Source organism: Nycticebus coucang, chromosome 6 (genome assembly GCF_027406575.1).
Source record: "Nycticebus coucang isolate mNycCou1 chromosome 6, mNycCou1.pri, whole genome shotgun sequence".
Taxonomy (NCBI): Eukaryota; Metazoa; Chordata; class Mammalia; order Primates; family Lorisidae; genus Nycticebus; species Nycticebus coucang.
In genome coordinates, this window is record NC_069785.1 from 130475795 (window position 1) to 130487317 (window position 11523).

At 50.1% G+C, this 11523-nt stretch overlaps 1 protein-coding gene across 1 annotated transcript; it reads right to left on the reverse strand.

The window, feature by feature from the left end:
* Positions 1 to 10937, reverse strand: LOC128588274 (beta-galactosidase-1-like protein 2). The gene is made up of 10 exons (XM_053595001.1): positions 10876 to 10937; positions 10144 to 10250; positions 5822 to 5968; positions 3803 to 3871; positions 3258 to 3345; positions 2429 to 2516; positions 2067 to 2175; positions 1359 to 1475; positions 1185 to 1248; positions 1 to 377 (listed from the first exon to the last, which is right to left on the reverse strand). The coding sequence occupies exons 2-10, from the start codon at positions 10240 to 10242 to the stop codon at positions 370 to 372; spliced, it is 789 nt and encodes a 262-aa protein (XP_053450976.1). The 5' UTR covers positions 10243 to 10250; positions 10876 to 10937; the 3' UTR covers positions 1 to 369.
* Positions 10938 to 11523: the final 586 nt, after the last annotated feature.

An 11523-nucleotide genomic window follows, 5' to 3' on the forward strand; every position in this document is an offset into this window, starting at 1 on the left:
TGAACCTTATATTTTATTTGCTCTCTTGGGAAGATCACTTGTGCTTCAGATTCACATTTGTGAGACCAGATATGTTGAGTATCTTCTCATTTTTTGCCTCAATATTTGATTCAAGGGTCAAACAGCTTTTGCTGCGATATGACAAAGGTGTGCATTGGGTATCTTGTAAACATCAGAGACAGGTCAGCCAACTGAAGCCACAAGAGGAAGGCACAGGCAGGTTAGGGGGTGGATGGCAGACCCAGCAGGGCTCGGCACCAATGAAGAAGCCAGGGCGGTTCCATGACCAGGACTGACAGCTGCTCATGGTACCACTGCTGAAATGACTCAGCTCAGCCTGTTTCCTACGTGATGTCACACCAGGTGAGATCAGTATCCTAGAGAAGAGTGTATGACTGGCTTATTGTGGACAATGTACCCACCCCACGGAGGAGAGGCAGCATGGTTATTAGGCCCACAGAAGTTCTACTGGAGGGAGGGGGAACCACTCTCTGAAAAGATGTCTGAATCTTGCTGCAGCAGAAAGAACCAGGGAGGCTGGGGATGCAGGTCCCAGGTGTTACTAGGAGGGCCCAGAAGCTCTGCAGCAGTTGGGGCCAACGTAACTGGTCTGTGCATTCCGTGGCAACCTGAGTTGGGCCCTAGGAAAAGTGCTTTTGAGTTACCCAACATGGCAGCTGGAGAAAGGGCAGCGAGCAGAAAGCTCAATGCATTTCAGAAACTGCAAGAAGTACAGGTGCCAGGACTGGTGTACCATGAGATAGAGAGCTCGAAAATACCATGGACATGTCCAGAAGGGAGGCCAAAGGAGGTGGGTTTAGGCCATTAAAGGAGCAGGTTAGTTAGGTCAACTTAAAATGGGAGGCCTGGCCAGGTGTGGTGGCTCATGCCTGTAACCCCAGTACTCTGGGAGACCAAGGCAGGTGGATCACCTGAGCTCAGGAGTTCGAGGACACTCTTCTACTAAAAATAGCATCACAGCTCATAGCACTCTACCCAGGGCACAGAGTGTGACTCTTACTTAAAAAAAAAAAAAAAAAGATGGGAGGCCTAAGAGCGTATCTATCACACCACGCAGAGCCCTGATAGGTGGTACACACCCTACCCTTTTTGGCTCTATCTCAGCTAGAAAAATCCAAAAGCTTTGACTGAGATCCTGCAAATGACCCTTCAGAATACCATACCTAGATGAGGGTACTTTAAGAACTTGATCCCTAGACCAGCTTCCATCTCCTCAAACACGACAATCTGTCAAGGAGAAGAAGGTGGGGCAACCATGAGGTTCAAGTTCTACCTCTGAGGCCGGGGAGAGTCCTGAAGTGGACAGGGAGCTGTGGGGTACCGTGGGCAGGGTTCACCTCATTTGTCCCAGAATGAAGCCATGGTCCTGGAAGGTAAAGGGTCTCCTGGGGACCTAATTTCCAGTAGCGTCCTAGGTTTTCTCCATTGACAAATACAACCCCTTTTGTCCAGCCCTGAAAAAGAGTGGAATGGAAGATTCAAGATCTGCGTCCTGGAAGTAAAGACCCAAGAGGAGAAGACACATTCTCTTCACACAGCAAATCATGGCTATGTCCAGACAGGATGGATGAGCAACCAAGGCCCTGGGGAGGAGGCCTTGTGCTGCAGCCGCGGGCCTGTGGCTGGCTCAGCAGGCAGGGTCAGGGAGAGGAGTGCTGCTTCCCACCACAACTCCCCCATCTTCACCATCATTTGTTCATCAAAACATACTGGGCCCAAAACATAACCAGCATTGTAGACCATCAGGAGTGGCACCAACAGTGTCTTGACATCCTACCTACGACATCCCCCCACAGGCTGGGTGACGTCTGGGTGATTCTCCCAACATTCCCCATGCAGTGGCTCCCCCTGGCCAGTCCTACACGTCACCACTCTCAGCCACCCGGGGAACCTGGGAAGGGGCAGCCACCCAGATGGCTGTAGAGGGGTTAAGGCCCTGGTCTTCCCTTGGTGCCTGCAAACCTGTGCACCAAGGAGCCATTCTCTACAGGTCCTTTAGGGATGGGAGGCTGGGGGGACACAGACAGGACAGAGATGGCACTAACCTCCAGCTTTACGAAGGTGTCTTTCGGCTCCCCAACTTTCAGGATGCCGAGGAAGAAGGCAGGGCCCTGGACTCGGTTTGAGACTGGTTTCCACATGTTGGGAAGGGACCTGAGAGAAAGTCAAGGACCGGCAGGAAGTCACACCTGTCTCTAACATGTCATCTGTGAATGCTGAGTGTCCTCCCTGGAGCACAGGCAATGCTTGTCAAGGAGACTTTACACTTGGGGGCCATTCCTTTCAACGTCCTGGGTCTCTCTTACTGAAAACTGAGGGGTTGATCCGGATGACCCCCAAGGTATCTTCCCTCTCTAACACTGGCCAGTTTTGATCCATCGCCTGGAGTCAATGCTCAGGCACCCACCTTCGTATAAACCTCGGTTTCATATCCAGGCTGTAGATTACAAATTTTCTTAGTGGAGAATTGTTCAGATAGATATCCCCAGTTAAACCTGCAGGGGGGACAGAAACGGAGAGTGAAGGAGGCAGAGAGATACAGCAGGGAGCAGGGCTGTGACGGGCTCTCCCTGGAGGAGGCAGCTTCCTGGCCTCCTGTGGCCAGGCAGGTCTCTGTAAAGTCCCCACACAGACCTTGCTGTCTGAGTTCATGCCTCTCAGAAGGGGGTCTGTATCCTCCATATTGACAGTGGACAGGTGGCTGCTTGTCTCAGCCAGGTCTGGCCAGCACAGGGGCTCCGGCCAGCCTAGGTCTCGGGTATGTCAAAGCACTTGGTGGGGGGAAGGAAGAAGGCCAGAAAGGACTGCATAGATGCTGGCTCCAGAGAGGGAGAAGCAAGGTCCCTGTGCAGGGACCCTCACCACTTTTTTTTTTTTTTTTTTTTTTTTTTTGCAGTTTTTGGCCGGGGCTGGGTTTGAACCTGCCACCTCCAGCATATAGTGCCCACACCCTACTCCTTTGAGCCACAGGTGCCACCCACCCTCACCATTCTTATTCTACAGTTCTCTCCTGAGAGAACCATGCTCAAACCCTCCCCAAAGAAGAAGGCAACGTGCTGGCTCTGGCCTAGTCAGGAGAGAGCACACTCAGGGACAGGGAGGAAGCCAGGCACCGTCACAGTCTCTGCACACAGGGGCCTCAGGCTGAGAGGCCCTGCATTCCTCCACCTGCACACCTGCCCCTCACTGCCCTCCGCCTGTGGTAGGAACAACTGGGGCCGCATCCCGGAGCCCACCTTTCCTCTGTTTGTTCATGTCTTCCCCGTAGGCAAGTCGGCCTTGATTCTCCACCAGGATCCTCAGAGAGTGCTGGGTCTGGAAGGCCTGTGCAAGACAGACCAGCCAGAGGGGCCCCGCTCAGCCACTCTCCTATAGACCAGCTAGCTCTCCCCTGGAGGACTGACCTGCAGACAGGCCTTGGAGCCTGCAACCCCCAACTCTGAGCCAAGCAAACCCCAAGTCTGCCATTCCTGCTCATGCCCCACCCTCCTGGGCCAGGCCTTTTGGGGAAAGTGTCACTAGACTCTACTGGGGATGATGAGCAACCAGAGTTCTTCTAGCAAATATCCAAGGTGGTGAAGCTCTGCTTACCCAGAGCAAGTGCACCTGCACCTTAGAGATACACACAACTCTGCCTCGTCCCTGCTGGCTCCTCTGCAAGGAGCAATCCCAAGGGCAGGGAAGAGGAAAGGGGCTACCACAGGGCCTGGCCACGTGCACACCAGAGTGCAGGGCCCAGCAGGCTCTAGGACTATTTGCCAATTAACACTGTATTATGTACATTTTTCTTAATAGAAAGATGATCAGTGGAGTGATCCAGGATTCCCATAAACTGCCCGTTCAAAAACACCTGCCGAAAAAAGAAGAGAGCAACATTAGGTCCTCATCAGGAAAGGGAGGCAGACGGCGGGAAAGCCGGGAAAAGGGCACAGCAAGGGGAACAGTGAACTGTCTGTCACCCTGAATTCCACCAGCTGGCCACACGTTCGCATGAACAGATTTGTATTTAAAGTAGGCAGTGATGTACTGAGTCAGGTCACGTCTGAAGAAAAGGGGTTCCAACATGAGAACTGGGCCCCGGCTTGACTGGAGGACGAGGAGAGAATTAAAAAGACCTGCAGGGAATGAGGCAAAAAGGGAAGTAGAGAATGAATAGACAGTGTGAAAGAAAGGATAGCAGGGTGGAGCTGTGGAGATGGAGGTACAACAGCCACGCACATGTCCACCCAGCCGTCCACGGTCTCCCACGGTAGACTGCCATTCTGCTGGGCGTCCCCAGATTCTCATCTGCACTAAGAATCTGCTGCTGCCACCACCCTGCCTGCTTGGAGGGACAATCTGAACATAAACCTGTTTCTCTTCCATTGCCTCCAGCACTGCTCCACCCCTAGATTAAGCCACCCAGAAGACCGCACACTGGCCATGCAGACCAGATAAAGGAGGATTATTCATAATTTGCTTCTTAGGGTGTTTTGCTTAGATCACAATTTTTCTCATAAAATTTGACTTGGAAACTATAACAAGACAAATCCACAAATGTGCAAAACACAAATATTATTATACAGAACAGGGAATTCATAATTTAAGTTTACAAGAGTCTAAGCACAGGCTGATATATTCCATAATCATCTACCTGCTTCATGAATCAATACCTCACTGGGGAAGGGGGCTCAGCTGGGTTAAAACACAGTCCTGGCCATCGAGGAACTCAGATGGGGAGCTACACAATGATCGGAGCTACCACCTCTGCTACCACGGAGCTGGGGGCAGCCACAGGGACCACGGGGAAGGAAGGGCAGCTCCGATCCACTGCAGAGGCCAGGATGGCTAGGGAGAACACCAACGGAGCATACGGGACCAGTGGCACAATGAGGCTTTTGCCTTGGGAAGAAACTCAGTAAGGGAGAGAAGGGGGGACAGAGGATAACACACGTAGTAAACCAGAAGATCAACTGCTGGTTCTAACAGCAGCAGAAGCGAGATACCAGAATGAGACTGGGGCGACAACAACATGAATTTTAAAAGAACAACTGAGTGATGCTGCTCCACACAGGGGCCGGAGGAGATTAAGGAGTGAAGAAGGGGTGAAGGGTGTACACCAACAGCATTTCTAGCTTGAGAGGCCACGAACTGCTGAGGGTTCACTTAGGAAGCTGACCACAGGGGGAGCTGGCGGCCTGCGGAACAAACACATCACAATGGGTGTCCAGACAGCAAGAAATACGGGTCTGGAGCTGAGGACAGAAGGGGAGAGCTGGAGGCACAAAAACGGAAGTTCCTGAAGCTCTGGAAGAACATGACGCCCAGAGTATGAAGAGCAAGAAAATTTCACCCGAAGCCAGAAAAAGACAGCTCTGGACATGGAGGAGGCTAGGAAGCCCTTAGCCGGGGTCTGCAACACTCCAGCTAAGCAACATTTGAAAGTCACTTAGCGCCTCTGAGGTTTCCTCATGTGTAGTGAGTATCGCAGGTGTTTTAAGAGTTACATGCCACGTGTTAGGGGTGATATGCAATTAGTATAAGGACTATTAGTATAAGGACTATTTATGCTCTTCCCGGGTCTCTGAATAAAAAAAAAAAAAAAAACACCCTGAATCCCCTCAAGGCTCAGCAGGCGTTTATACACCTTAGGCAAAGACAAGCAATAGTTCACATATAAAGATTTCACTGAAGGGACAGACAGTAAGAAACAGTGATGTTTTTTGAAGGTCAAAACGTTTTGACTATTAGTCCCCTCAATGGCACAGCGGGGCTATGGCCGCTGACAGATACCACTGAGATGGCGCTCACTGCCTCCTACCTGGGCGCGATCCTGAATGTGACCCTTGGCGTAGAGGATGCCTTCTTTGGAGACGTACGTCTCATACAGGGTGTACCCATAGGACTGGCCACTTCCCTCGTTCACGGGCAGCATCTCCATGGAAATCGGCTTGGTAGACTTGACTGGCTGTGGAAGACACAAGCAAAAACCAGGCTGAAGGTTGAGGCTGGACACAAAAACCCCAGAAACTCCCGGCCAAAGCCCACCTCTCCAAAGTGGCCCCAAGGGCCTTGTGAGCAGAAGTATAAAAGAGGACGATGTGGTGAGATCGTGCTTAAGCGTGGCGTGCAAATGGCCCTTTTTGTTTTTCAAACCAATCTCATATTTCTCTGGGTGTGCTAGGCAGGGAGGTATTTTTATTGTTCAGGCAGAAGAGCTGAGGTCAAGATGGCTAGGTGTGGTGACTCGCGCCTCTAATCCCCACTCTGGGAGGCCAAGGCAGGTGGATTGCTTGAACTCAGGAATTCAAGACCAGCCTTAGCAAGAGCAAGACCCCTGTCTCTACTAAAAATAGAAAAACTAGCCAAGCATGATGGTGGGTGCCTATAGTCCCAGCTACTCAGAAGGCTGAGGCAAGAGGATCACTTGTGCATAAGAATTTGGGGTTGCTATGAACTATGATGCCATGGCACTCTACCCAGAGTGAAGAGAGTGAGAAGGGAAGGAAAGGGAAGGGAAGGGAGGAGAGGGGAGGGGACGGGAGGGGAGGGGAAGGAAGGGGAAGGAAAAGGAAGGGGAAAGAAGGGGAAGGAAGGGGAGGGAAGGGAAGGGAAGGGAAGGGGAAAGAAGGGGAAGGGAAAGGAAGGGGAAGGAAGGGGAGGGAAGGGAAAGGAAGGGAAGGGAAGGGGAAAGAAGGGGAGGGAAGGGAAAGGAAGGGAAGGGAAGGGGAGGGGAAGGGGAAGGGAAAGGAAGGGAAGGGGAAAGAAGGGGAAGGGAAAGGAAGGGGAAGGAAGGGGAGGGAAGGGAAGGGAAGGGAAGGGAAGGGGAGGGGAGGGGAAGGGGAAGGAAGGGGAAGGGGAAGGAAGGGGAAGGGGAAGGAAGGGGAAGGAAGCGGAGGGAAGGGAAGGGAAGGGAAGGGAAGGGAAGGGAAGGGGAAAGAAGAGGAAGGGAAAGGAAGGGGAGGGAAGGGGAGGGAAGGGAAAGGAAGGGAAGGGAAGGGGAAAGAAGGGGAGGGAAGGGAAAGGAAGGGAAGGGAAGGCGAGGGGAAGGGGAAGGAAGGGGAAGGGAAAGGAAGGGAAGGGGAAAGAAGGGGAAGGGAAAGGAAGGGGAAGGAAGGGAAGGGAAGGGAAGGGAAGGGGAGGGGAGGGGAGGGGAGGGGAAGGGAAGGGAAGGGGAGGGGAGGGGAGGGGAGGGGAAGGGGAAGGAAGGGGAAGGGAAAGGAAGGGGAAGGGAAAGGAAGGGGAAGGGGAAGGAAGGGGAAGGAAGGGAAGGGAAGGGGAAAGAAGGGGAAGGGAAAGGAAGGGGAAGGAAGGGGAGGGAAGGGAAGGGAAAAGAAGGGAAGGGAAGGGGAGGGGAAGGGGAAGGAAGGGGAAGGGAAAGGAAGGGGAAGGGGAAGGAAGGGAAGGGAAGGGGAAGGAAGGGAAGGGAAGGGGAAAGAAGGGGAAGGGAAAGGAAGGGAAGGGAAGGGGAGGGGAAGGGGAAGGAAGGGGAAGGGAAGGGAAGGGGAAGGGGAAGGAAGGGAAGGGAAGGGGAAGGGGAAGGAAGGGAAGGGAAGGGAAGGGGAAGGAAGGGAAGGGAAGGGGAAAGAAGGGGAAGGGAAAGGAAGGGAAAGGAAGGGGAGGGGAGGGGAGAAGGGAGGAAGGGGGAGGAAGGGGGAGGAAGGGAGAGGGAGGGAGAGGAAGGGAGGAATGGAGGAAGGATTTGTGGGCCTGGCTCTTCAATTCATGTCTGGAGCCTGCACTGGACTCCTGCATACAGGAATCCAAGCCTGGCCTTCCTTTCTTTTCCTTTTTTACACTAAGAGAAATCACCTGGGCCCATAGTCTAACTGGCTGTGATTATTCATAAATCCACCTATCTAGCAGGACCCTAAAACGCCCTGTGTCTGTTTATACCATGTCTACTGGCCCCCTCCAGCTAGAGGTCCACAGGGGTTTCCAATGCAGTATCACCCAAAACTGCACTGACCACAGCACTTCCCCAGGCCACTCTTTTTCCTTTAAGAAGAACATCACCCATCCAGGCAAAGAGGCACAAGACAATGTCCTCCCCTCCTTTTCTCTCTCTCCCTCAACATCCTATGTCATCCAGTCATCACCTCCTGTTGAGTCCAGCTCTAAATATCTGCTTCACGCATCCTCTTCCTTTGTTCCTAGTCCCCAAGTTCAAGTTCAGGAGACTGCTGTTTGGTTTCAGCGCTCTAGCAGGGTCCCCCACAGCACCACCAGAGAAATCCTGAAATACACACCTGTCCCTCTGACTCCCAGCCCTGTTGAAAATGACTTCCCATAACTTTCAGAGAATCATTCAAACTTCTTAGCATAAAAACATGACCCTTCAGAACCCCATGGAGAAACAGATGCATCTAGGTGTGTGAAGCCACACAGCCTGCAACATTGGGGAGGACCAAGGAGCAAAGATCTCAAAAGCTCTGGGAGTCATGTCAAAAAGACACAGGTGCCAGCCTACAGGGGCTTCCGCTGGTCTAAGAGGGGACAATTGGAGCATGAAGACAAGTCTGCAATGGGGTAGAAACATGTTAAACGTGTGGATAAATATATTATTCTGATAAAAGTAAATACTTGAATTTTTGTCCTGACTTTTCCATACAAGCTATAGTAATTATTTTGGGGTAATAAAATAATTGATGAAGGGAAGTTCTACACAGAAGAATTCAAGTGAATAAGCCCAGAATAAATGATAGAATTAGAATGATAGCATTCGCAAAACCTTTAGTGAAATATTGGATATAGATAATAATTGTCAATGGCTGCTGAAACCATGAGGTAAAAGGCTGATGGGAAAGTTGAAAAATGAATAGATCTCACAATACCTGAACCCACTTATCAATTATGAGAAACATCCAACCATGATGTGCCTGGTATATGAGGCATAGAAAGTATACCACCCCCTATGAAGTATACGTGTACACAGATAAATAAAAACCTACCTTTAAACCCATCAAGGATCTAGGTCTAACTATCAACTTACAGAAAATGCAGGGAATACAGAGACACGTCACCTGACACAGTAGGGATTTCATCAGCAAAACCAAACCCACAATGCAGAGAATTCTAGAGTATAAATAATGCAGCTTTCCCACCAAATAAATGGAATAAAAAGAAATTTAAAAAACATACAGGTTAAAGGAAACGAAGGAGGCATGCCATTTAAATGCAATGCGTGATAGCCTTCATTTGGATCTTGATATTATCAAATTGATGCTACCAAAAATTTATGAAATAATTGAGAAATTTCAGCGCTGGCTATTTTATGATGTTCAGCAGTGACGGGCTACAGCCAGCTTGTACTGGTTCATGACCTCAGCTCCCCAGCGCCACGTGATGTTAGCGGCTTGAAGGTAGCCATGGTGCTACCTTCAGCTTGGGACAGTGATTTTCCTTTTTATTTTGTTCTGGAATAGGGAGTGGGAAATACCACTGTCGGCCTGTTCTAATCTTCCTTGCTCTTGCGGCCTACTGCGTCTTCTGGCCCACCGCTGTCTCCCTAGAATTTTCTCTTAGACACATTCTTACCTCCTGCCTCTTCAGGATCACTAACTATTGTTTCCTCTTTGGGTGAAGATTTCTTCTTCTTGGGAGGATTCACATGGCCAGTGTTGACCAGTGACTTCTAAACTGTGTTCCTTGCCCTAGGGTCAAATTAGAAGTGGCACACAGACCGTCCTAGAGAAAGAAAGGATGGCTGGCCCTTAGGAAGGAGAAAGCACAGAGTGACAGAACTTACCCCTGACTTACCTCATTTGTTTTATATAGTGAACTTTGCAATAAGTCTGGAGAAAGGGTATCTCTACTAAAATGGAAATTTGCATATTATTGCCCCTACATTAGGCATATCTAATCAATATGCCTTCATTCTAACCATCTTTGGAAGGCAAGGGCTCTTGTCCCAGCTAGGTTGTGAAAGGGAATCTTCCTAGTATCCTGCAATGTTTAAACGATTTCTTCAAATCCAAATTTCTGAATTCCTATTCCAAATTGTGAAATTAGGAGAGGGAAAGAAAACTATTAAGGACGACTTTTTGTTCCCCAATATGTACTTCCAGTCCTTTGAGCAAAGGCTATCTGTACTCTCTTTTGTCCAAAGACTACCCCATGTGTCTAGGCCCAGGAAATGCTCACCAGGTCCAGGTAGGGCAGGATGTCCCACAGTGACATGAAGTGTAACAATGTCACTGACTTATATGAAGTCCTCTCTGGATGGTCTGGTTGGAGGGGCATGGGAATTTCTGCAATGAAAATCAGATGGTTGGGCCATTCCAGGATCCTTCCCCAACCCCACTCAGGTACCCTGCTACCCAAAGCCAGCAAGAGTGAAGGGCCCAGTCACAGGCCATGGCTCCCCAATTTCAGGGAGAGTCATGACATGGGGAGTGATTGAGGGGGATCCCTCTCATGTCCCCAAGCTCTGAGGCAGGTGCCTTGCCACCCTGGAAAAAGAAGGTACATTAGTCCCGCCTGTGGGCTCAGGAGTTCTCAACCCTGGATCCTCAGCAGAATTTTCTAAAGCCGAGTGGGAAAATACATATATGCTCAGATTCCACCCTTCCCTTCCCATTCCAACTAGGTCATATTTACCTAAGAGCTCTGGGAAGGGCCTGGAACCTCTGGTTCTAAAAGCTCCATAGAAAATTCTGCTGCACACCCCAGACTAAGCAACATGGCCCTCGTGCTGAGTACACAGAGAGCAGCCCCTGTATCTTACGCATATTTGAATCCCCAGTGCCTAATGATAAAATAAACTGGAGCAAACTATCTCCCAAATAATCTCCACCCATCCCCTCACTCTCCTCTTCAGCAGAGACCACTTGGGAAGGCTGGGTTATCATTCAGATTGAGATCATTGCTGGGTACCTAAAACAGAGTTAAAATACTCTTGAAACGCGAGATACTCAGTTGTGTATTCTCCTTCCTCTGACAGCAGTGCCCCATAGTCTGAAAAACATAAACAAATGCATCATTTTCCCCAGGAAAGCCTGAGCTTCAGCTTCTTTTCCCCACCAAAAGATGAGCTTGGTACTGAGCAAAAGGATCCTTAATATAGCAGCTTTGAGAGAAAAACACTTGGTACTAGGGAAAAGAAAAAAAACCTCCATGTCCCAGTTAATTTTGCCGAGGAGACATCTGCCAAGCTTCCCAGGGCCTTCAAAAGCATTGGTCCTTGGGTGTCTAATAAGCTCTAGCCCAGTGGTTTCTGCTTCCCATTCAATTTCCAGCTGAACACGTGTCCTTCTTGCACACTTGACTTCCCACTTGCTCTCTTAATAGACTTGTAGATTGGGGAAGACACATCAATCGATACCCTGCAGCTATCAGAGGATCCAAAGTCACTGTTTCTACAGGAAACTTCTAAGAACAAGGGTCTGCAGGGGATAGACAAGATTAAGCTACCAGGCTCAGCACCCATAGCACAGTGGTTACGGCACCAGCCACATACACCAAGGATGGTGAGTTTGAACCCGGCCCAGGCCAGATAACAAAAATGACAACTGTAAGAGAATA

What these genes read in the sequence shown, in the direction of transcription:
- LOC128588274 (XM_053595001.1), bottom strand. Translation starts at nt 10,242, where the DNA reads ATGCCCCTCCAACCAGACCATCCAGAGAGGACTTCATATAAGTCAGTG. An exon ending in TCCTGCCCTACCTGGACCTG is followed by an intron (nt 5,969 to 10,143) that starts GTGAGCATTTCC and finishes TGTCTTCCACAG; the next exon opens with CCAGTCAAGTCTACCAAGCC. An exon ending in ACACCTTCGTAAAGCTGGAG is followed by an intron (nt 1,476 to 2,066) that starts GTTAGTGCCATC and finishes ACTCTTTTTCAG; the next exon opens with GGCTGGACAAAAGGGGTTGT.